At 38.2% G+C, this 26,676-nt stretch overlaps 1 protein-coding gene across 1 annotated transcript; it reads left to right on the top strand.

Annotated features, from left to right (window-relative positions):
• Positions 1–386: 386 nt before the first annotated feature.
• Positions 387–24,792, top strand: LOC127656218 (nonsense-mediated mRNA decay factor SMG5-like). The gene is made up of 22 exons (XM_052144423.1): positions 387–802; positions 3,063–3,161; positions 3,281–3,404; positions 3,492–3,648; positions 6,277–6,366; positions 6,497–6,586; positions 6,777–6,855; positions 7,155–7,280; positions 7,446–7,514; positions 8,369–8,580; positions 9,159–9,296; positions 11,181–12,029; positions 12,842–13,011; positions 13,103–13,178; positions 13,635–13,810; positions 15,549–15,707; positions 16,371–16,430; positions 16,551–16,710; positions 17,883–17,973; positions 21,210–21,284; positions 21,434–21,572; positions 23,645–24,792. The coding sequence occupies exons 1-22, from the start codon at positions 738–740 to the stop codon at positions 23,726–23,728; spliced, it is 3,288 nt and encodes a 1,095-aa protein (XP_052000383.1). The 5' UTR covers positions 387–737; the 3' UTR covers positions 23,729–24,792.
• The last annotated feature ends 1,884 nt before the right edge of the window (positions 24,793–26,676 follow it).

The raw sequence follows: 26,676 nt of genomic DNA, 5'->3' as shown, positions 1-26,676 counted from the left end.
TATTAGCCAATTGTCGTCAAGAAAGAAAGGCGATTCAAATGAAATATTCTGAAAGCTTCTTATCTTCTTGAAGGAGAACCCATATTAATGTATTGTATTTTTTGAAGTAGTAATAACAATAACTGTTTATCTATAGTCTTTTAGTGGAGACTTTGGTTATCATGGTATTTTTGGACACTTAGGACCGCCAACTTGCCGTCAAAAGGTGATCACACCAGGGGCCGATCAGCTAGCCTGCAGCTGTGCGCTGCTTGACCAAGAGCGTGACCGCGTATACCATCGCGATACTTACAGCACTTGATATGGGGAGGTGTCGCTATCTGAAAACTCTCGCGATACTTGCAGCACTTGATGTGGGGAGGTGTCGCTATCTAACAACTCTCGCGATACTTGAAGCGGCCACTGAACTGTGTGCGGTGGGAGGGGGAAAATGGCTGCTCGCGGAGCGACTGTCGGAACGACGCGCTACAATAACACATGCAAAACCACCTCAAAATGTGACAGCTGACCCGAACCGACACGAGCACACACGCCGGCTTTTGAACGGATGGGTGTCGAGGCCGGTGGCGGGGAAAGACAGGAACGACAGCGTTTGTGTTTGAGTTGTAATTGTGAGGGATAGGAGTGAATTAGCCAGCCTGCTAACGTTAGCCGCACTCTAAACTGGAACGAAACGAACCAGAACCAGATCAAGAAACACGAAACCAGACAACTGCAGACTGCTTTTTACTGCTAGAATGAGCGGACCGGGCCAGGACAGCGAGCCAGAGGCCAAAGTGCTTCATATTAAACGGCTGTACAGGTAAGAGCGCTCATAACAGGCCGGTACCGACAGGTCATATCTCTAATATTTCTTATGTCATGTTTCTGTGGGTCATATATGTTTATATGCATATTTATAAATATAAGATGCAAACGTAGACACTTGACACTTTAATACAAGTGCAGTTTAATCATTCTCAGACTATACATGTCACGTATGAATATAGGTTTTACATTAAATGTATTTTGGAATTATTGTATTATTTGACATTAAATTATAGTCATTTAATATTTCTTTAGCGGATGATTTATGTCAAGAGTTACTCTTTTGGTGTGTTTGATTGGGAAAGCTATCGTTACAAATGAAAATGAGGCCAGAACTGTGTAGAGTTAAAGGTAGAACATCCAGATGTGTTATGATAAAATTTTATTTTAAGATTTTATTTACAAAGAAATTACAACAAATTACTATGTTTTAAATTGGTAATAATAGCTAAATAACAATACAGCAATAACTCCCAATGGTTATAACTCCGTGGCAGGTATAAACATACTATTGCTGGGAAAAGAATGGTATATTATGCAAAATATTCCAGACATAACCTGGTCTTCCTTAGCCAGCAAAAAAATCTGACCTTGGTAACAAATTTAAACCAGCTAATAAAATTCCTGATCTTTAAACAGTTGAAGTCAGAAGTTTACATAAACCTTAGCCAAATACATTTAAACTAAATTTTCACATTCCTGACATTTAATCGTAGAAAACATGCCCTGTCTTAGGTCAGTTGGGATTACTATTTTATTTTAAGAATATGAAATATCAGAATAATCATAGAGAGAATTATTTTATTATAGCTTTTATTTTTTCCGTCACATTCCCAGTGGGTCACAAATTTTACTTTGTTAGTATTTGGCAGCATTGCCTTTAAATTGTTTAACTTGGGTCAAAGTTCTCACAATAAGTTACTGGAAATTTGGCCCATTCCTCCAGACAGAGAGGGTGTAACTGAATCAGGTTTGTAGGCCTCCTTGCTTGCACACACTTTTCTGCCCACAAATTTTCTATTGAATTGAGGTCAGGGCTTTGTGGTGGCCACTCCAAAACCTTGACTTTGTTGTCATTACGCTACAATTTTGGAGGTATGCTTGGGGTCATTGTCCATTTGGAAGACCCATTTGCGACCAAGCTTTAACTTCCTTGATGATGTCTTTAGATGTTGCTTCGATATCCAGATAATTTTCCTTCCTCATGATGCAATCTATTTTGTGAAGTGCACCTGTCCCTCCTGCTGCAAAGCACCCCCACAACATGATGCTGCCACCCCCATTCTTCACGTTTGGGATGGTGTTCTGCGGCTTGAAAGCCTCGCCCTTTTTCCTCCAAACATAATTATGGCCAAACAGTTCAATATTTGTTTCATCAGACCAGAGGACATTAATCCAAAAAGTAAGATCTTTTTCCCCATGTGCACTTGCAAACTGTAGTCTGGCTTTTTTATGGCAGTTTTGGAGTATTGGCTTCTTCCTTGCTTAGCAGCCTTTCAGGTTATGTCGATCTAGAACTTGTTTTGCTGTGGATATAGATACTTATCTACCTGTTTCTTCCAGCATCTTCACAGGGTCATTTGATGTAGATCTGGGATTGATTTACACTTTTTGCACCAAAATATGTTAATCTCTAGGAGACAGAATGTGTCTCTTTCCTGAGCGGTATGATGGCTGCGTGGTCCCGTTGTTTATACTTGCGTACTATTGTTTGTACAGATGAACGTGGTACCTTCAGTCATTTGGAAATTGCTCCCAAGGATGAACCAGACTTGTGTAGGTCCACAATTTTTTTTCTCCAAGGTTTTGGCTGATTTCTTTAGATTTTCCCATGATGTAAAGCAAAGATGCACTGAATTTGAAGGTAGTCCTTAAAATACATCCACATGTACACCTCCAATTCAGTACACCTCCTATCAGAAGCAAATTGTCTTAAGGCTTTATCATTTTCTGGACTTTTTCAAGCTACTTAAAGGTGTATGTAAAATTCTGACCCACTGAAATTGTGATATTGTCAATTAAATGTGAAACAATCTGTCTATAAATAATTGTTGGAACAATTACTTGTATCATGCACAAAGTAGATTTCCTAAATTACTTGCCAAAGCTATAGTTTGCTAATATTAAATCTGTGGAGTGGTTAAAAAATATGTTTTATTGACTTGAACCTAAGTGTATATAAACTTCTGACATCAACTGTAATTGTTGAACAGGTGAATTGTGTTGTGAGAATAATTTCCTGTCTGTTTGTAAAGGGCTGTTGTAGAAACAGTGCACAAGTTGGATGCTATTATCAGCAGCAAGTCATCTTATAGGGAGGTCTTTAAACCTGAGAATATCAGCTTGAGAAACAAGTAAGTAACGGTTTCAATCTCTCTGAACAACTTCATAATCTTCTCATATGATTTGGTATCACAGCTGCTTAAGAAATTAATGTACATGAATTAGATTTTCCTCTATCTGCTTTAAACAGGTTGCGAGAACTTTGTGTAAAACTGATGTTCCTGCATCCGGTTGACTACGGACGCAAGGCAGAAGAACTGCTGTGGAGGAAGGTCTACTATGAGGTCATACAGGTCATCAAGACCAACAAGAAGGTATTGTCGCCTCACAGTGCACATATCTCGTAATTTAGAGGTGCTGTAATATTTCACGTCATGATAAAATGCTCCCTCTCTGTGCAGCATATTCACAGCCGAAGTGCTCTTGAGTGCGCCTACAGGACCCATCTGATTGCCGGGGTGGGCTTCTTTCAACACCTGCTGCTCTATATCCAGTCACACTATCAGTTGGAGCTACAGGACTGCATCGACTGGACGCACGTCACAGATCCACTCATCGGTGAGACACGCTTTTCTACACTACTGGTCAAAAGTTTTGAAACACACTCATTCTTTATTATAACTTTTTTCTTCACATTTTAGAATAATAGTTAAGTCATCAAAACTATGGAATAACATATATGGAACTATGGGAATTATTTTGTGACTAAACAAAATCCAAAATAAATCTAAACTGTGTTATAATTTAGCATCTTCAAAGTATTCACCCTTTGCCTAGAATTTGCAGACATGAACTCTTGATATTTTCTCAACCATCTTCTTGAGGTATCACCCTGGGATGCTTTTTAAACAGTATTGTAGGAGTTCCCATCTATGTTTGGCACTTACTGGCTGCTTTTCTTTATTATTTGTTACAAGTGATCAAATTTTTTTTTTTAATTAAATGTAAAGTTTATATATTCTAGTTATGCTCCACTCTAAAACATTTAATTAGCTGGAAATTGCTCATAGTTTAAATACTTAGCCAACTGGAAAAGTTGTGAAATTCAAAACATATGGGAACCCTCCAAAGAGATAGAAATTACAAATGCAACTCACACAAAACAATTATTTGAAAACTGGGCACAAGAGGCTCTACTATGATTAATATGTTTTCTGGGGCTTAAAGTGAAATCAAAGTCTCATTAAAAGCTGAATTCTTGAAAAAAAGATATGTTGGCATGAGTAGTGCAGAATAAACTTTTATTATGATTATTATTATTTTTTTATAAAATAAGCAGTGAAACCATTTTATTTTAAAATATGTTTAATATTTGCAGAACGGTTGTCCTTTAAATGAAAGTCATGTGGTGTAACTAACATGTAGGTAGCCAATTTGTTGTCATGACAAAAAAATTAATGTCTGGAGTGGGCTTATAAGGAACATGTGTACCATTTAAGCCCACATGTGTTCTTAATAAGCCCACTATGCTTTTGAATGTAAATGCTTCAAATTTGTACTAAATATACACCTCAATTTTGATTATTTTTGTAGATTTAGACCTCAAACATCATAAACATTAAATTAAATCTTTCATTTCTTAATCTGACAGTCCTTATAATTTTGTTCTCTGTCTTTTCATTGCTTCTCAATGAAAACAGTATGTAGCGTTGACCAGGACGTCCGTTTAATATGGGGTTCAAGGGGTTATTCGCTCAGTGGGCTTATTAGGAACAACAGGGGTCAGTAGAAAATAAACCTAAATAATTTAGAGTCAAAAAATGTAATGTATAAAAATCACTATATTTTACAACATAGATTATGTTTGTTATTGTTGTTTAAACAAATAAAATAAATATTCTATTTTTAAGCTTTGAGGAAACAGGCTTTTCAAAGGCACTGTTCCTGATATGCCCACATGAAAACAAAGTTATCAAGTTATTCAAGAAGCTTAATTGAATGTGTTTATCAGCAGTTTTTATTAATGTATTTCTTTTACTGCATCTGTCTTTGTGAGCATCACTGAGGCAGTGTCCTGCACTAGCTCCAGAAACTCATGGAATCTATCTTTTCAAATACAAGTACTGTTGTTAAACACAAAGAAAATAAATAATATAAGTGTAATTTGGTTTATCTCTTAATAAAAACATTTTTATCATTACTCGACTGGTTTGTTCATCTGACTCCTGAAAAATAGCTTTTTTTTTTTGAGGTCATCAAAAACAGAAGTTTTGGAGCAACTTCCAAAATGGCCGCAGAATAATGGAAGCACATGTTCCCAAAAAACTCAAGAACGAAATATTTGATTGGCTCCAAATAAAAAGTTAACTGATACCAACAAATGTGTGCATTTCCTCTGCAAAAAAAATGTTTTCTCTTGCTTTGTCTTTTTTAAATTTTAAAATAAATCTGTAACTGGGCTTATATGGGACGTGGGCTTAATTGGGTCACTTCCCCTATATAAAACAGAGGACCCTTTTAGACCCTCAAGACCATGTGAAGTCTAAAAAAATATTATTTTGTTATATAATTAAATATGACATTTTTATGAAAAGGCACATTATTTGGTGTAACGCTGAGAAAACATCTAAAATTTCTTGACTTAAAAATTCACGATATTTGTTACAAATATTCTTTCTTATTTTGCAATGATCCATTTGCTCATATTGGTCCAAACCTAAATGATTTCAGGGTTTCCTGAAATGTAAGTCTTCAAGGAATTTTCACCCAAAAGTTCTCTCATTATTTACTCAATCTTGTCTTATTCCAAACCCATATTATTTTTTCTTCTTCTGAGGAACGCAAAAGGATAGGTTTGCCACAATGTTAGTCTCAGTCACCATTCACTTTCATTGCATCCTTTTTCCATACAATGAAAGTGAATGGTGACTAGCATCTCCTTTTTGTGATCCACAGAAGTCATGTGCTTTAGGACAATAGGAGGAGGAGTTAATGATGACAGAGTTTACATTTTTGAGTGAGGTAGCCCTTTTAAATATATAAAAATGTTAAGCTGTAAAAAGTCTCAAAGAAGAAATTGAGATAGAAACACAGGAAATAATAATTGCTGCACAATTAATCAAAATAATCATAATCCACTTCACGTTGTGCCTAAGAACACCCCTTAACTCTGGAAAAATCACTCTAATCCACTGCTTCAAGTGGCTTGTTGCTTAATTAGTCTATCTCTGTGAATAATAACTGCAGGTCGTAAGAAACCAGTCTCAGCCACCCCTAAAGAGATGGAGTGGGCCCAGATGGCATGTCACAGATGCCTTGTGTACTTGGGAGATCTTGGTAAGTGTGTTCTCACTTGACATTTAAGAAAACCGGTCTTGAAACGCTCTGCATTGCATTGAGATGTCATGCAGATGTCCACATTATAAGAAATTAAAAGAAACTGGTTATGTATGTTTGGCGTATATAGCACGGTACCAGAACGAACTTGCAGGAGTGGAGGCAGAGCAGTTGGCTGAACGATTTTATCACCAGGCCCTGTCTGTTGCACCTCACGTCGGTAAGCGATTCATGACTTCTCACATCCTCCCAACAAAACCGGTTCCTGGCACTGACGAACATGCTTTTATTATTATTTTATCTGTAAAACAGTGAATTTTAATTAAAACCTAATGAATTCAGAATTTTTGTATCCTATCTAATGTTCATGTCATTCCATAACTTAGAAAATGTTTTGTTGTCTTTTACAGGTATGCCGTTTAATCAATTGGGTACACTGGCTGGAAGTAAATTTTATAATGTGGAGGCTACTTACAATTACCTTCGCTGGTAAGGGATCTGGTAACAGTATACATATACTTCCTCTAATTTCCCGCCATTGTTTTATTACCTGCATTTTGACCACATGCCTGAAAGTGTCCGTGTAACAACACCATGTATAAAGTAACAGAGACAGTATTTGGCTACAGTATAGAACAAAGCAGCATTACAGAAACAATGAGAAAAGTAGAGGACTAGTTCATAAAATGCTCTTCTTTTCCCTTGAAATGTGGTGATGCATTTAAGTGGTATGTTTAGCTTTTATGACCCTGAATCAGCATGACAGACTGGTTTTTCCTGTTAAACAGTATTCAGTCAGAGACTCCCTTTGACGGGGCTTATGGGAATTTAAAGCGTCTGTTTGACAAGGCAGCCAAGATGTTCCACCAGTTGAAGAAGCAAGAGATGAAGAAACTTTCCCCATCACGCCAGAGGTGACAATGCCTTAAAAACCACTCAGTGCCCTAAAAAAATACCACTTGCATTGTGGCAAGAGTTCTGCATGACATCACTCACATTCTCTTTTGAAAATGTAAAAGTCTATTTTTAATATGATTTTGGAATTAATTTGGTTATTAACAAAACGTTTCTAACTTTAGATCAAAAGACATCAAAAGACTACTGGTGAGCTTCATGTATTTGCAGAGCCTGTTGCAGCCAAAGAACAGGTGAGGGATAATATTATATAACCTCTTCCTTTTGACAGAAAAATGTCCCTTCCCTAAAGTTAGAAGATAAGATTTGAGAATCAGTGTTTCCCACAGGATTTTGTGAGAGTGTGTTGGGTGGACCTCAGGCCATCTAGGGGGGTTCGGGGGCATGCTCCCCCCATAAGAAAATCTTGTACATTTTAAAGTTAAATGCATCAATCTGGTGCACTTTGAGAGCAAAATGAACACGTCAAAGTTTATGTTGTATATGTTTCTAAAATTATGACCGATGCCCAACCTAAAAGTGTACCTATGCAATCAACTCTATTCTCTAGCCCTGTGAGCCATCAAAGAAATTAAGCAAAAGTGGTTACCTGTGTTGAAATTGCTCCTCAAATGCTGAAAGTAGTTACGCTGTCAGAGCTGCTGGTGATAACATTAACGTTAGATAATTGGTACCAGTGTGGGACGCCACAGTCCAGGTCATTAATGGGAAACACTGAAAGGGGTAGCACACCGGACGCGTCTGGCAGGCGACATGGTGCGTTCTAAAATTCTCTGTTTTCAATGAAGGTACACACAATCCGGAGTCTGCACAAATTTCTGCCGCACCACGGAGTGCAGCTCACATATTTTCTATTTAATTCGTCCCAAATCATTATCAAAGGACTTGGATTATTTTCTCTAGCATTGTTCATTTTTGAAGTAGGGGAAAACCTTGGTTTCTTTTGTGTGTACTATCTGACATCTGAGCCGCATCGACGTGCCCTGTGTTTGATACCTGTGCCATGACCTAGCCGCGATGTGCCATGGCGCTTCTCATCCGGTGTGTGCCTTGAATCAAATAATCTTTAAACCTCTCACCTCTTCAGTCTGATGGAGATGGAGTTGACATCATTGTGCCAGTCCGTGCTGGAGGACTTCAACCTGGTTCTGTTCTACCTGTCACTTCCTGTTCACGGCAGCCAGTCAGCCAGCGAAGAGGAGGAGGAACATGACTCTGTCTGCTCTGTGCTGCCTGACAGCCTCATATTCAAGATGGTGGTGACTTGCCTTATGGTTGTGTACAGCCTGAAGAGAGGGGGTAAAAATTTACTTAATGGATCTGTCTGTCCATCTGTCTGTCTTAACTCAATATGGACCTAGTTTATACAATATACTTATCACGTATATATGTGTTGTTGCATTGTACTTTCATTTAAAGTACCTGCATTTGAGAACATCTGTAATTACACTGTTAACCTTACCCCTAAACCTAACTTTACACCAACCCTTACCCTAACCCTTAACCCTACTTCTAAACCTACCTGTACCTCAACCTCATTAGCAGCAAATGTGAATCTTGTGAGTATTTTGCAGAACAACATGTAGTTACACAAATACGTTGTATATTGTTTAATGTTAGTACATAGTAGTTAAAGACACCAAATCTAAAGTGGGACCAGATGAGTTAATGACATGCACATACAATTTATGTTTATCAGTTTTTTGTGTGTATGTGTACTGTGTATATATATATATATATATATATATATATATATATATATATATATATATATATATATATATATATAATGTAAACCACTAGTTGAGGTATTTAACACCTCAATGTCTCAGTTAATGGAAGTACAAACTCATCTGTGCAACTACATTCTATTCTAGCTTCAAAGCAGTACAGCGCCTCCATCGCCTTTACATTGGCTCTGTTCTCTCATCTGGTCAATCATGTGAACATTCGACTGCAAGCTGAGCTTGATGAGGGAGAGAGTGATGTCCCACCCCTGCGCACTGATAACACAGGTATGTATATGGACGGTGCGCTTTCTGTGTTGCTTCTCCTTGTTTCTGTTGTTTTTTCTTATTGTTAGGGCACTGAACTTTTGGGTAGATATTTTTCTTTTGTATTGCCTTTTTAACAGCATTAAGTTGTTCCAATCTAGAATGTAATTTTTTTTTAATTTTTACACAGCACAAAAGAAAAAATATCAATAACTGTTTAGTACTTTTGTAACCTGGTAAATATAAAAAATACACTGAACTGGAAAAAAAAAAATAAGCCCCGATATTTTCTGCTTTTAATATCAGCATAACCAGACCACTAACAATAAAACTAAATTGCTAATATTGGTCGATATGAGCACTAGTGTGTCATGCATCCCAACTTATTTGATCCGTTCTTAAACCTTGTGAGCTGTCTACTGCCTACATATGCAGCTACCTTCTAAGGCAGCATCTTAACTAAAATGGAACCTCATAAGTGGCCCGTTAGGAACGCTAAATGGACAGCAACACCAGACAAGACGCAAACAGTCAACTTGCAGTTGATTTTATTCGAGTTTGACAACAGCATGTTGCTAAGTTAACCCTTCTAAGTCGACTGACGATCCAGAGCGTCAAAGTGCGCACCTCTGACATATCTATTAATAACTTCGGAATGGATCAAGGTATTAACTTACTTTTTTTTTTTGTTGTTTTTTATGAAAAAGCTGACATTCGTCTGCATAGACTGTGTTGACTTCCGCGAATGATAAGCCTTCCGTATTTTAGTGCAAATCTATAGCATTATTATTATAGATTTTACCGCAAAACAAAGACATTGTACTTTATTTTATCTAATGATATAAAACGCTGTTGGTGTGTGTAAACCAATCAAAGACCTGTGTGTGTGTGTGTGTGAACCAATCACAGAGCTGTGTGTGTGTGTGTGTGTGTGTGTGTGTGTGTGTGTGTACCAATCACAGACCAAAAGCAAAGAATGACATGGTCAGATGTCATTGGAGTAAAAGGGGGGAGGGGTGTGAAATTCCTTTCAGCCAAGTGTGGCAGAGAATGACTGATGAAAAGCACATCAATCAGTGGTGCAACAGTTCCATCTTGTGGTGTTTTTGGATATTACTCCATTTATACAGCTTCTTATTCCATTCACATGAACGGTTTTTTTCCCTATTATATTTTCTTATGTTTTTCAACCAAAAAAAAAACTTATGGTGACTATAGTCACAGAAATGTAAATAGTTGTTTTGTTTCTTTATATTTTTTCACCCAATTTCTTTTGAAGTTGTTCTAAAGCCTTTGAGGAATAAATATTTGTTGTAAAATTCATTATTCATTTATGTTTAATATTTTTTATATAATAAAAACAACAAAATTGAATATCCGCTTTTTGTATTTTTTGGTGATATATCACATCAGAACATGTAAAATTTCTCAAGAAGTGTATTTACAATGCATCCACATTGTAGATGAGAATCTATAGAATCCAGAAATATGACTCTCTTCACTCTGCTATGAAAATTGACCATTCCAGAAGCCAAAATATCAAAATAATGCCAGGCGGACTTAAGACCCCTTAGACCTTGGAGGGTTAATGAGGCAATACTCTTTTATGCATAAACAATACATAGCATGGAAAATTATTGGGTAGAATTATCATTTTTCGTTTTACTATAAATTATTCTTTTGGGATTCCATTCTGTGCAATAGATACATGCAATGCTCCATTGGATTTCAGCCTGAAACAAAGTGTCTTAGATGGCAGCATAAGCATTCTTATGATGTCTTTTAATGCTGTCTATATAGGTTACCCACTAGGGTTTGGAATAGAGCTTTTGTTCTGATGTTTTATTGTCATTTGACAGTTCACTTAAAACAACCTTCCTTTTTGTTTGATACATTTGTTCTTAGATGACTCTGATGTCAGAGATCACGGCAGTACTGCTCCCTCAGTGGAGAGAACCCTGCAGAATGGCTCCCTGGAAGAGGACAATGAAGAGGAGGATGAGGAGAAAGAGAACGATCAAGATGAGCCAAAGAGCAATGGGAGGACGGTGGAGACTGAAAAGGGGCTGGAGAAGAAGAGGTCAGCTGAGGAGAAGCAAAAGCAGAAGAGTAAGTTCTCGCGGCTTTCCATGCTGCGCCGCAGACGCTGCGCTCACAAAGAGGATGAGAGTGACCTGAGCGAGGGATTTGAGAGTGACGAAGAAGAGGATGAGGAAGATGCCGGGCCAGTCGACGGTCTGGGAGCCTCCAGGGTCCAGATTAACTCTTTAGGGAGGGAGGTGAGAAAGGAACCGCTGGCACAGGATGGCAGTTGGGAAAGCGGTTCAGAGGAGGACGAGGGCGGCACTGCCTTTGACGTGGAGACGGATTCCGACATGAACAGTCAGGAGTCTCGTTCAGACTTAGAAGACATGGCAGACACTGAGAATACTCCACAACAGCAGCAACAAGTGGAAGAGGAGCAGCCACCACCATCTAGGGAGGAAACCTTGACCCCTCCAGCAAGCAATGGCCCTCTAGTGTCCAATGATGCCAGCATAAGCAGTAACCTGCAGGCCATGTCTTCTCAGCTCTTTCAGGCCAAACGCTGCTTCAGGCTTGCACCCACCTTTAGTAATGTGCTGCTCCGCCCCCCAGCTACCACAAACCCCACCCCAGATCCAAACCGTGCCCCTTCACAAGAAGTCTCGCCCCCTCCTGGAGAAACACCAAGCAACATAAGTCCAGAGATTGCTAATGGAACCAATGACAATGGTATATTGCTTACAATTAAGTGATTTATATCAATGGACTATTGATAAACAGCAATATGATAAAACACCCCAATTTTCAATAAGTAGTTACATTTAGTGTGTGTGTATGTATGTATATATATATATATATATATATATATATATATATATATATATATATATATATCAATAATAATATTAAAGTTAATAAATATTGATAACATGTTTGCAAGGTAGCACTGTTTTCCCCATTCTCTTTTTATTCTTTTTTTAGTCTCTCTTTTTTATTATTAATATTTCAGCCAACCGTTTAACAAATATACTCTTCAGACATTGTTTTGTAAATAACTACCTATTGTCTAAACTACCTAAATGTCTATATATTGGTGAACTTTATATATAAGTTTGAAAATCTCCCATTGGCATTAGCTATCAAAATATAACCCACAACAGTGAAGTTATCGTAAGGTTGTTCAGTCAGGTAATGCAAATCTAATCCATACTCTGGACTCTTTTCAATGGGATTAGGGCGGCTGTGGCTCAGGTGGTAGAGTGGGTTGGCTGCTAATTGCATGGTTGGTGGTTCGAATCCCGGCCCACATGACTCCACATGCCGAAGTGTCCTTGGGCAAGACACTGAACCCCAATTTGCTCCCAATGGCAGGCTAGCGCCTTGCATGGCAGCTCTGCCGTCATTGGTGTGTGTGAATGGGTGAATGAGTTCACAGTGTAAAGCGCTTCTAAAACCGCTAAGGTTAAAAAAGCGCTATGTAAGTGCAGACCATTTACCAATTTACCATACTCTTTAAGATAAATCATATTTCCCATGCACAGATCCTGACAGTGATTCTGAAGTCAGTGAGCACAGCAACCAATCGTTTCACAGTGAGAAAACCCTTTCTGAGCGACTGAAGATTCTGACCAATCAGGGACTAATCCAGATAGTGAAGGTCTTTTTGGATTGGCTGAGGACAAACACTGATATCATCGTCATGTGTGCACAGGTAAATTGATTCTGAAATAAACAGCAGAAATATTATGTAAGTTCTTAGCAGTACTTTTGTACACATGCTGAACTTTGTTCTTTCCAATCAGAGTTCTCAGAGCTTGTGGAACAGACTCTCAGTACTTCTGAACTTACTACCTGAGGGCAGCAAGATGCTGGAAGCAGGTGAGAGAAAATCAGTCCTTTTGACTTAACATTCTATTAAAGGTACACTTGGGGAATTTTTGTTTAAAGTGCCCTGTCCAATGTGGCTTGGTGTTGAATTACCTAGTGGCTTGGATGCATCATCAAACAAAAACAGTGTTTTTAGTTTACTCACTTGCAGAAGTGTGCTATTTATAGTTAGCCATGATTTATACTATTCCCTGTGCAAAAGTATCGGATAATAGGGGTGTTACTGAAATAAAGCTAGTAATATTCAGCTGGTCATGTGATCTCACTATGGTGGCCACCATGAGGCAGCTCCATGTCTTTTACTTGGCCACTGATATGATTGTGCACTCACATCTCATGTAAGTGCACAAAATGTTTAACAGATTTGTAGGTAATATAAAAAAATGTTAGGGATTAAACTTTTTTTAATGTGGAAAAACAAGCTTGCTTGCTCTGATTCTGTTGCAGATTTGGGTCTGAATAAGGAAGTAACAGACCTTCTGAATGAGTGTGAGCAGCCTGGTTTGGTCCAGACACTGCTATTGCCTGAGGATCTGGCCCTCCATCACCTTCCTGCCCTCAGTGCGGCCCATAAACGCCTGGACTTCTCCAGCCAGAGACCCCCTCTTACTCCTCTGGAGGAGGTAACCATCACTGTTGCCACATGCACCTGACCATTGTGGTCATGGGAATACCACACACGGCTAGAGGTCTTGACCATTGCAGCCCGTTTCATGTTTCTGCCTGTCTAAAATGGTTCACTCACTCAGTGAATCAGAGCAGTTGTTGAATTAACATTCTCACTCAGTGATTGATTAAGTTATTGACCAGTCATAAGACAAGGTGTAGTTAAAGGGATAAGTTTACCCAAAAATGAAAATCCTCTCATGATTTACTCACCTCCCATCAATCCCAGATGTGTATGTCTGTCATGCCGAAATGAAGATTTTCATAAGCACAATACAGCTCTGTATGTCCAAACAATGAAAGTGAATGGGTGCCATGAGGCTGCTGGCTGTTTGACAGTCCATAAGGCATAATTAGGCAGCATAAAAGTAATCCACACAATCAATGAATGTCTTCTGAAGCAAATCGCTATGTTTGTGTAAGAAACAAATCGATAATTGAAATGTTTTTAACTTAAAACATTTTCTTCCTGCAAGCGCTGGGATGCTGTTTGAAATGGCCTAACTCTCTAATTCCTCTGTTGTGAAGAAAAAGCATGTGCTTCCGTCTTCTCGCGTGATCGCGCCACCACGCTTGCGTCACGTGACAGCTCCGTGATGGTTGATTGTTAGTAGGACGGGTTTTTAAAAGTGAATAAAGTTTTATTTATCTAATTGCTTTTTACACAAAGCTATCAGTTTGCTTCAGAAGACATTAATTGATCGATTGGAATTGTGTGGATTACTTTTATGCTGCCTAAATATGCCTTTTGGACCATCAAACAGCCAGCAGCCTCATGGCACCCATTCACTTTCATTGTATGGACATACAGAGCTGTATTGTGCTTATGAAAATCTTCATTTTGGTTCTGCTGAAGAAGGAAAGACACACATCTGGGATGGCTTAAAGGTGAATCATTCATGAGAGAATTTTCATTTTTGGGTGAACTAATCTTTTAAGAATATGCATTAAATTTTTGTTATAAATAAATGGTACTTTAAAGGTTCTGTATGCGATTTGTTTTCATGAATGAGGGATGCAAAAAATGTTCCTACTTCCTGAAAGATAGTACTGAATTAAGTGTCATGAGATATCTCACCTGTCTCTGTGACCAATCTACACTCGGTAAACAACAAGCAAATATGTGTCCGTGGACAATGACGCTTTCTGCCTGTCAATCATTTTGCCCGGTCTCATAGTGTTGTTGTTGCAGAGAATAATTGAGGCTTAATGCCTTATTCTGATTATAATTTGTCAGTTGAGGGCGCTATTTCACTACTATTGTGTTTTACAACCATGGGAACATAAATTGTGTCAGTTTCAAGGGTATTGGTGCAGTGTTTTGGAAAGAGGGGGGTGTGGCTAAATCAATGGCAAAATTCTCATGGAAGTTAGAAAGGCGATCCATATCGATTCTCAAAAGTTTGAATCTGGTAATCTGTATTGATGATACCCAGCCCTAATAGTTTGGATCAATTATCGGGGTCCTAAAAAGTACCAAAATAATCGTTAAGGAGTCAAAGTATTTTATCAGAACCAGAATAATTACATTCCTTACAATTTCCTTTACTACTTGAGTGTCATAATGCCGAATATAGGGGCAAACAAGTACTTGCTTCTAGCTAATCAGAATGCAGAGAATTTAATTTCATTGCAAAATTATAATTAACATTCTCTCATGTTTCTCCTCTGTCTCTTTTTTTTTGTGCTGGCCAGTGTGTGGTGCGTGTGTGCTGTATTCGCAGCTTTGGCCACTTCCTCACAAATCTCCAAGGCAACGTTTTGCACTTCAATCCCGAGGCAGGTATCTTCACCAGCATCAGCCAATCAGAGCAGGAGAACCTGGTTCAGCAGGCCAAGGCCCAGTTCCACATGGTAAAATTTCTCTTGAAATAAACAGTAGCTGTACTAAATGGGTGCAGAAATAGCCAAAGAAAGTGCTTTTAAATAATAGGGTTGACACAAACACATCTGCGGTAAAGAGAACGTGTTTTTATTTTTCTTTTTTTTTTTCATATTGTTTTTTTTTTTTATAAAAGCTCTCCACATTTGTGAGCTATTGCTTGAGAGCCTTATGTTACCAAGCAACCGTGCAGCCCTTACGGGAAGAACAAATGATGGTTGAAGTGCCACCTTGCTGTGCCGATGAAGAGGCGGCTCTTTCTGGTACAATTTTATTAAAACCTTCAGGGCCTGCGGATCAAAAGAATGTCTTGCAGTTCATGACAAGCTCATGGAAAAGACTGTAGTCAAGCACAGGAGGAGAATGGTACAGTTCTTTCCTGAAACGCCACTATACCACTACAATCAGCGTGAACTCTCTGACCCTGCTGTTAACCCAGAGATTGAGAGATCTACAAGATTTTAGAAGGCATTTATATCTGTTATCATTTCTGTCATATATAAATTTTGACAATAGTACACATTTTTTCTTAATGACAAAAATATGTATAGCTGCTATTGGCATCTTGTATTTACGTAGGGTAAAATGTCACTATTGTAATGAGGTTATATTGACCTTGCTCATTTGATTCACAGGCAGAAAAGGAAGCTCGCAGGAACCGGCTCATGAGAGACATGGCCCAGCTGCGCCTACAGGTAACACCAGCTCTTTTGTTTATTTTGATCTTTTACTAAAGCGAGTTTTCAAAAATGTTCTCAGTTAATTTAAGCTATAATGAATAATGTCCTTGCCTATCTCTCTGTGTTTCCCTGTAGTTGGAAGTTTCGCAACTAGAGGGCAGTCTGCAGCAGCCCAAAGCCCAGTCTTCCATGTCTCCTTACCTGGTGCCAGATACAGCCGTTCTCTGCCAGCACTTGGGGCTGATCAGACAGCTGGCTGCCAGCGGCTGCTTTATCATCATCATCCCTCGCACAGGTCAGCCTGCGTGCTAGAATTATCAGGGAATTTTTACCGTTTTTTGTTGGCCTGGAAAAGTCATGGAAGTAAATAAAATCTCAAAAGTTTGAGTAAAAGGGATAGTTCACCGAAAAAAGAAAAAAAATTATGTGATCATTTACTCACCTTCATGGCCTTCCATGGCACAGTATAACACACTGACACTGCACTTTCAGTGTCAGCATTTATATTAAGCAAATCTAATCCTCAAAATAATAATTATAATTCAGTATTATAATAATAAACTTTACTGGGCCCCATTTTAATAATTTATTATAATGCAATATATGCAGGTAGTTTATGCACGCCTTGTTCATTCACAATATTTTTTTTAGGAAAAATATATGATGGTAAATAATGCTTTTTATAAATAAAGCTGCTATGTATCATTGTATATCAAATATAAATATAAACGTCCATATTAATGAAAATGATTAAATCTTATTCCCCACTGTGTTCATTTAGTGAAAAACATGCCTTCATTATTTTTAAATAGATTTTTATTCAGTGCCTTTAAAAATATGTAATATTCTTTGATGCACTGGCTGATGAAATTATGGTTCCTTTTATAAAAATAAAAAAAAAACACTTCTGAGCCATTTCATAGCGAAAACAGAATTATCGATATAATTCAAATATCATCAATTGGCTGAAAAATACAGAAATATAATTTTTGGAGCATATCTCCCAGGCCTAATTCCATGCACTGAAAGTTAATTGTGACCAAGGGCTGTCAATCTCCAAAAATGTCATAAGTGTCATAAAATAGTTTTTTGAATGGATCAGACCACTTTATTGTTCACTGAAAATACACATTTAACCATTCTTCATTTTTGGGAAAACTATTCCTTTAAACCTGTTTGCAAGCCATACAGCGACATTTCAATGATTTCATAAATCATTCTGAATGATTCATTGGCAAGTTAGTCTGTAATTATTTTTTTATTTTTTCCAAAATGACTAGAAAGGTCATGGAAAAGTAATAAAAATTAATTGGTCAAAAATTGTGGGTCAGTTTGGCACCTTAGATGTAAGGAAAAGTCATCACAATTAGGCAACCACAAGGAACAATCAATCGATGTGGTTTGTAATATCAGTCAGTGTTATTTGTACAAAATGCTTGACTGAGATGAATTTCTGCTCTCTTGCAGTTATTGATGGTCTGGATATGCTGAAGAAAGAGAACGCTGGAGCGAGAGATGGCATCCGTTTTCTTGAGACAGAGTTTCGGAAAGGGAACAGGTACGTTTTGAGCTCTGCAGTACTTTTTGCAATACTGCAATTGTAGCTTTGATCTAAACCTAAGTTTGCGTCTACTTGGCAACCTCATACTGAAAGGGAACCTCACAAGTGACTGTTTTGGAATGCTTAAATAGGCCGCACTACTACATTAAAGGTGAAAGACAGAAGGACAGAGTCACAACTGAGTCACAACATAATAATTCATTTTCAAGTAATTTAAATAAAACTGAAATTGCAATATGACCTTGTGCGATTATTAAACTGCATCTCCACTTCCAAACTGGCTTGCTGGTTAGCTCAGCTGGTCTTTGCAGCGGGAAGTGGCCGCTTGTAATATGAGAGGTGCCTCTCAATATCTGGCTTTATGATTGTTTTTAAGCTATATTCTGAAGGGATTAGATTATTTGTGGAAAAGGGGTAATGTAATAATTACCAGAGATTCTCAGTCATTACAGCGTGTATTACCTGCTATTAAAATGCCCTGTAAAACTGCCCACTTTCCAGCCCTTGATCCATTTAAATATCGCTGTTTCTTCAAGAAGATGCCAGAAAATGAAGCTCCTCAAACTTAAAATAACGGAGGCTGTTGCGTTTGGACTTGGCTGAGCCATGTTTTCTCAAGCTTTTTATGCTTTCGAGTGATTATTAACCTATCTTTTCTTTTCTTTTTTTATTATTATTTGAGCAGAGTGAGTGCGGGAAATTGTTTTGAGCCACATGTTTAAGAGGAACAAATAAAAGTACATTATGTGAAGGGATTGTCCATATTTGTAATTCAAGAGTGTTATTTAATTGTCCTTAATGTCACTAGTTCTGTTGTATTAAGACAGATATTCAAATAATCAGATACAATATTTGCTCATGTTTAATATTTACTGTATAATTAATAAGCACATTATGTCATGATCCTGCCTCTTTCATCTTGTTTATTCTTGTATGGCTGGATTGTGACAGTTTCTTCCACCTGTCTCTCATGTTGTCCCATGTGCTGTTGTTTCTCTCCCTGGTGTTTCTCACAGGTGCTGCTCATCAGCGCAATCAGCGTCGCCGTGGCAGCACTGATTTGCGCTGCTCGTGAATATGGGCAGTACCTGTATCCTATCTCCCGTTTCCTCTATTCTCTCCTTTGTCTCGTCCAAATTCCAGTTTCCCCCTGTCTGTTTGTTTTCAGTTTTATTGTTATCTTGTTTTATTTGTACTCCCTCGTGAGTAGTTTTGTTTATTTTGTAATTTAAAAAAAATATATATATTTTTTTTAAATGAAAGTACACCATTGCCATTCCTGCATCTTGGGTCCTTCCTCAAAACACTGACAGAACGATCTGGACTACTGTGGACGCAGTGGAGGCATTATGGGAATTTTATTTAACTCTGCTCCAGCCCTTGAGGAATCGGTCTCTCATAGCCTCGCTTGGTTGTCCGACCCCCGGGTCTGCTTTCAGTATGCTTGCCCCATCAAAATATTTGCTGAGAAGTTGGCCAAAGCGGCCTCCGGGCAGGGTATTGATGAGACCGTCCTCCAGGTTAATTTTGTAGCAGGTCTGGACAAGCCCATCTGTCCAGAGGAGTGGAATGTTTTTTTTTTTTTTTTTTTTTTTCATTTTCCCTTTTTGGATTTGGTGGACTACCTCTGCCGGTTGGCAGAAATTGAACGTCTGCTGTGGAGGAAGAGCATAGATTCCCAAAATCCCTCTCTCAGTGTCTCTGGAGAGGCCCGCCGAGACCGCTGTTGATCACCAGGAGGCAGCCAAGCCCACTGCTGTTTCTTCGGGCACCTTTCGGGCTTCTCGACAGGGAACGCCAGGAGGCGGCAGCCATTCCTGCTGCAGTTTCCCTACCCCGTCAGCGCTCGCGGTCGCAGAGGACATTCCCGAGCATTTGTCAGTTCTTACAGTTCTTGCTGCCAGCGCTCTCCACCACAGTGGTTGCGGCACATCCTGCCCAGTTCCCTTTGGCTGTTGACTAGTCTGTCCAGTTCCCTGTAGTCATCAAGTCTGTCCTCGCTCCCATCCTGGAGCCGCCTGTTCTCGCTGCCATCAAATCAAGTCACCAAGCAAAGTCAAGCTGAAAATCCACTACGACAAACCATGTCATCAAGTCATGTTGTTTCTTCAAGTCTATTTGTCACCGCCATGTCAAGTCATCTCACCCATTCAGACTGTCAAGCCGCCAAGCCCTCTCACCCATTCAGACTGTCAAGCCGCCAAGCCCAGCCATCACACCAAATCAAGCCACTATGCCAAGTCAAACCTACACGTCAAGTCAAGTTGTCTGTCACGCTCAGTCAAGTCATCTCATCTATTCAAACCATCACACCAAAACAAGCTTCCAAGCCAAGTCTGTCCTCGCTCCCATACTGGAGCCACCTGTCCAGTTCCCCGAGGCCATTGACGAGCCTGTTCTGTTCCCTGAGGCCATTGACGAGCCTGTTCTGTTCCCTGTGGCCGTCACCGAGCCTGTTCAAGCCCCCATGTTCAGTCAAGTTTAGCTGGCCCATCAATTCAAGTCAAGCCGCTAAGCCATTGCACAAAGCATTGCTCGTGCGAGTTTGACTGCTGGATTATAAATGTGTGTTTAACTTGCGTTCGCGTGAGTAATGCGAACCTGCAAGTATTCCCCCTTCTCTTCCGGAAAAGGACAGGAGGAGGGGCTTCTACGACTTGGTTCATAGTAAAGTACAACCAGTAGCTTTCCTCCAAGTGATGTCTTTTTTCGTCCGGTCTCTGTACAGGAATGACATTGTGTCATACAACTCCGGTTGCCCACACACCGCTATAACAATGTTTAAATTCATTTTTCCAGAATTCTTCTGCTACAATGTCAGTATGTCGGTGACATCCGGACAATCTTAATGCTGATAGGCTTTAGCGACAACTCGTCATGCGTCACATGAATTAAGCGATTTGGCATGTTTGAGTCGCGCCATTCACTTAATTTGCGCCACCCGACGCAAATTCGCATTTATTCCCATCTTTGCATTGACATTGTATGTAATCGCACCGCTCTCCCCGGAATACTGCAACACGAAACAGCTGTTAAACTTCATTATCACCCAGGGATGAATCCTTACCGATTTCCCCTCTCCCCAGACGGGCGCTCAACTACGCCCTCGCACAGTTGTATATGTATATTTTTTTGCATTCCATTTGTACTGGAAGATACTAATATGCATTTGAATACCAAACAGCACCATTAAGAATGTTTGTTTGTTTGTTTTCTCCCTCATTGTGCAACAGATACATCCGCTGTCAGAAAGAGTCGGGGAAAAGTTTTGAGAGGGATAAATTAAAACGACAGGACATGGAAGCCTGGTAAGCTGCATATCAATTACACTTTCTCTTTCAGGCCAGACTGATTTTAAATTTGTCAGCCATGAAGCCCTGTAGGACTGTAAATGGACAGTACCTGAATTTGTTTGTTACGCTGCATTGATTGATTGTTTGATTGTTCCTGTTGGCAGGCACCTGTATAAGATGGTGGACAGTTGTCGTCAGTTGACGGGATCTCAGAATACTGGAGATGAAGACACCGCTGGCATGGTGACCATTCTAACCGGACGTTCATTAGTGGAGTTAACTGAGAGATCATCTGCTATGAAGGTCAGTCACGTGTTTGAAGACTTTCTGCTTCCAAACATGCTTTTACTGTCACAACACTGTGGTATGTAGATTTTAGTGTCTTGTATACGGTTTGTTCCAAAATCTTCTGAGCTGCCTACCTAGAATGCATTTTAAGGCATCATAGATGCGCACCAAGGCAAGCCAAGTTTATTTATATAGCACATTTCATACACAATGGCAATTCAAAGTGCTTGACATAAAAATAATTAAGAAAATACAAGATAAAATACATTTTAAAACCAATTAAGAACAAGAAATAAGATAATAAATTAAATGAATATATATATATATATAAACAAATATGTATTAAAATGAATAAAAAAAGAAAAAGAATACAGAAATAAAATGACACAGTAAAATGAGTAAGTGCAGCACAGTGCTCAGTGAATAAATGTGCAGCTTAACAGATGTGTTTTCAGTCTGAACTTGTATGTTGCCTCTGTTGGAGCATACCTGACCTCTTCTGGAAGCTGGTTCCAGCTGTGGGTGGCATAATAGCTAAACGCTGTCTCACCTTGTTTTGAGTGAACCCTTGGAATTTCTATCTGCCTTGATCCTAATGATCTGAGAGGTCTGTTAGGTTTATATTCAACAAGTATATCTGCAATGTATTTAGGTCCTAGGCCATTGAGTGCTTTATAAATGAGTAATAGTACTTTAAAATAAATTCTAAATGTAACTGCAAACCTATGTTTGGTTCGGGGTAGAATCCTGGTAGTAGCATTCTGAATGAGCTGCAGGTGACTTAAGTGTCCGTAGTCTTTTTGGGAAGGCCGGTGAGGAGACTGGCCAGTTTCAAAGAGTAGATACCTACTTTTGGCCATGTTCTCACATGCATCCTTCTCAAAGAAGGTCATTCCATAATGCATTACGACAAGCTCAGCGAAAAAATCTGAAAAAGCCAAGAACTATTGCTTAACCTGGTGCGACCCTGCGTACACATGCGTGGACGTTGTATTTTTGTTTCGATATACGCAACGCATAATTTAATTTCTTTTAATCCGACTGATCTCTGTTCAGGAGAATCTGGGCTGTCAGTAAATGGTTAAACTTCCAACACACAAAGTCATGTGTCAAAACAAGATATCGCTAATTTCAGTTGAGTTTGTATTTTGGAGAAACGGCAAAAGAAATACATCTGGTCATAATCCTAATTACGTTTTTACATTGAAACCTGTTTGAGTCAAAAGATTAGAGTCTCTAGATTCATCCAATATGCCATTTTTTTTAAGGTTTGTGCAATTTATCATGAAACGTCACACAGCTAAACACAATGTACACTATAGTGTACAATAGCACATGGTTTTCATTAGAAGTCCTATATTTTCTGTGTGGTTTTACATTGAGAAAAACCTTTTGCTTTCTTAGACTATATCGAGTTGGGATGAAAATAAGTTGCATTTTGAACTGTTCTGAGACCAGTGCAGACAGACAGCACATTGGAGGCCAAGTCATTCACTAAATAGGGAGCAAGGGAGCACACTTTAGCTTTTCTATAAAGCCAAGTTCATTCAATCCAAACTTCCTATTAAAAGTTTCAGGCTGCAGATGATGTTTAAAACCACTCAACATTGTAAGCAAATATGGGACAATAAGTAATGTTATTTAATGTTTAACTTGGTTGGCATAGATTGAACGATACTGGTCATTACTTGTATCAGAATTAATTATGCTAATTTCTGATTGGTAAAATGCTTTAGCGCTGGCTGTCACTTGATTGTTTGACAGTGCAAAGAGAGAACATTGAGATTTTGTTGCCAAAGTAGAATTATTATTTTCACAAACATGAATAATCAACACTTTTTTTAGGTGCATGTTTATTAGATGCTAGTAGTTATAAATCAAAAAGGGAAATAGAAATGCTCGGGACTCCGGAGGTTACAAATAGTACAATTTACTACAATATTTGTGTGCGCTATGTATTATTTATGGTTAATAAAGTATAGATTCTCCAGGGCTTTGTTATGATAACTTCTGGGGTTTCTATTGTAGTTTCCATTTGGATGGCATTCCATGGTGCATTAACTCTCTGTCCATTTGTCTCGCTGCAGGTGGCGGTCCAGGCGGTGGCAGCAGCAGGCATGGAGCTGAAGAATATTTTGGAGTTCTACCGGCAGTGGAAAGAGATAGGCTGAGAGACAGGGGGAATGCTAGGGCTTGGCGATTGACTGATCACACACTCACTCCCTCTCCCTCTATCTCTCTCTCCCATTTTACTGCTCTTTCTGTATCTGCGTCTCCAAGACAAAAAAATACTTAAAGATGGAGGGATGGAAGAAAGGAGGATGCTTGAAGTGTTTAGAAAAAAGAGAAGTCAGAGGTACAAGGGGGCTCGATCTCAACACAGGAAGTTTAAAAGAATCTATGGGGTGAAATAACTCTGTTTTAGTGCCCCTGGTGTGCCATAACCAGGCATGTACAGTATGCCGATGAAATGTGTATGTTTTTGAGAAACGGACATTCTTGTGCATATACACAGAAAAGAAACCCATAAATCTATATATATTGCGCAATGTTTTTTGATTTTATTTCCGTCTTTTCGCTATAATCGGGATTGTGCACTGCCACGTGGATGTCTGTGTAACTGGTAGGTGAACCGAAGGGTGCAACGGTGATCACAGAGCAAAAAAATCATCCCTAGATCTGGCTGCAACAGGGTTTTTAGCTCTTATAGTCACAAAGGATTCAGGGTACTTGGGTGTACACTTCTTTTTAATGATTTGTTTTCTGCCGTGGCTTTTCCCCCCATTTTTTGTTTTCTTTTTGCTGTGTACCTCTGTGAGTTAATGTGTTATCAGTGTATAAACTGGATGGAATAAGTCAGGCAAATGGTTGCTTTTATTTGATTTTATTTTTCTATGTCGTATTATTGCCTTTGAATGCTGTGCTGAACATACAGGAATGAAGATCCTAAATGGCTTAATGATCTATCTTTCTGTTACGGCATGAGCTAGTCAATAACATAATGTGACTCTGGTCACACTCGGCTGCATTGACTGATTTGGAAGCGTTTCTTTTCGACTCTTAACATGAAAAAACTACTCCGCAGATCCAGTCTCAGCCATTTGTCATCATATTCTCATGGTAATTGTCCCATATTGCTCAACGCAAAGGAATCCATTGTATGTGTGAGACAGTGAATTAAACAATAAAAAGAGATTTCATCTAAAAAGTCTTCTTGAAAATTGTCTTTCGTAGATTGTTGTTAATGCATCTAAAATATTTGTTTTTTTCCCCATTAAATAGGGGGTGTACAGTGGAGCAATGCTGCCACGTACTTTTTCCCTCTGTTGTGTTGTAGAAGCAACATGTTTTCTCACAACAAGATATGTCATTACATCTTTTCTCATAATAACGATAAAATATAAATAACTCAATTAATTCAACTGTAACCATGGCATAGTTATTTGAAATGATTTATCTATATTTTCTTCCATATTTCTTCCATATCAAAATGTTACTATGTGGAAGTAAACAATAACATAACATGAACAGCATGACATCAGCTTTTGTAAATTAGTTGTTGATCTGTAATTCTCACAAAAAAGTGTATATATATTTATTTATTTATTTTATTTTTTAAGATTTACACTTTTCAATTTTTATAATAAAGTCCAATTACTGAATTAAGTAATCTTTAATAAAAATGTAATTAAAAAAAAATTGGCTAAAATTATTTTTGAATGTGTAAGTTATATTATATATATATGCAATCCATTGTTTGTTGGGTATTTAAACAAATAAAACTATTGTAATTGTAAAATGACAATAATAAAATATTGTTTTTGGTTGACATTTTATTTGCCACTTAATAAAAAGTGTGCAATGAATAAAACTTTTTCATTCAAAACTGTTGAACTTACACATTCAAAAATAATTTTAGACAATTTTTTTTTAATTAAATTTTTATTAAAGATTACTTAATTCAGTAATTGGACTTTATTATAAAAATTGAAAAGTGTAAATCTTAAAAAATAAAATAAATTATATATATATATATTTATTTATTTATTTATTTGTTGTTTAAAGAACACATGATGTTAGAAAGTGCACAAATGATGCACAATCTTTAATCAATATATTTATAATGATCTGATTGATAAGTGGCTGATGAAATTCTTGCATTATTTTATAAATTATTTTATGCATTCATTTGCATTATTTTACTACATTTTTAAAATAAATTATGAAAAACTACCAGAAATTGTAACCGGTTTGGGGATTTAGCCTAAATTAAGCCATCCCTCATTAGGCATTTGCTTCTGGACCAAATGTTGTATTTGTTGACAAATGCAGTCAACATTAACATTTGTTTAAAAAATCAATTAAAAAATTGAAAATCAATTAATTTGTTTTGTAATTTGTTTGTCTTCCTGCCATGCTGTAAACAGGGTCCAAATGGCTGGTTGTAGCAAATGTATTTTTTGCAATAGGAAAATCATGTGGTAATGTTTGTCCACAAAATGTGGGACATAGCCAAAAATTACCAAAAAAGTGCCCAATACACACACCATCAGCAGGTCCATTCTGCGAGGTTTATCCCTCATCTATTTGGTTTAAGTAGGTCTCTGCGTCACCACTCAACTACTTTCTGTCTCGTGCCCTCAGCCTCGCCTGGCACTCTGCCGAGAGCTCATTGAGGTATTATGGCCAGTTCTCTGGCAGAGACCCCAGTGCAACCCAGACAGAGAATGGCTGGGCTTTGACATACTTATAGGGTAGAATTATTTGCAGTCCTGTCCAATACCCAAACGAACACAGGGGTTGCATTAGTATGGAGGATGTAAAGATGGTACCACAGCTGAACAAAACTGCTCATATAATTTGGTTCATCGTAGATTATAGTTTTACTTGAATTAGAATCAATACAAATATCCATATGTTGGGTGTCCTTCTCAGCACTTAAAGGGATAGTTCACCAAAAAATGAATATTCATCCTCATCATTTACTCACCCTCATGCCATCCCAGATGTGTATGACTGACTTTCTTCTGCAGAACACAAATGAAGAGTTTTAGATTATCTCAGCACTGCAGGTCCATACAATGCAAGTGAATGGTGGCTAGAATTTGAAGATCCAAAA

Source organism: Xyrauchen texanus, chromosome 15 (genome assembly GCF_025860055.1).
Source record: "Xyrauchen texanus isolate HMW12.3.18 chromosome 15, RBS_HiC_50CHRs, whole genome shotgun sequence".
NCBI lineage: Eukaryota > Metazoa > Chordata > Actinopteri > Cypriniformes > Catostomidae > Xyrauchen > Xyrauchen texanus.
The sequence above is the reverse complement of the archived record's forward strand: the minus strand, read 5'-3'. Positions and strand labels throughout refer to the sequence as shown.

What these genes read in the sequence shown, in the direction of transcription:
- LOC127656218 (XM_052144423.1), top strand. Translation starts at nt 738, where the DNA reads ATGAGCGGACCGGGCCAGGACAGCGAGCCAGAGGCCAAAGTGCTTCAT. An exon ending in ACTTACAATTACCTTCGCTG is followed by an intron (nt 6,856 to 7,154) that starts GTAAGGGATCTG and finishes CCTGTTAAACAG; the next exon opens with TATTCAGTCAGAGACTCCCT. An exon ending in CCAAGGCCCAGTTCCACATG is followed by an intron (nt 15,708 to 16,370) that starts GTAAAATTTCTC and finishes TTTGATTCACAG; the next exon opens with GCAGAAAAGGAAGCTCGCAG.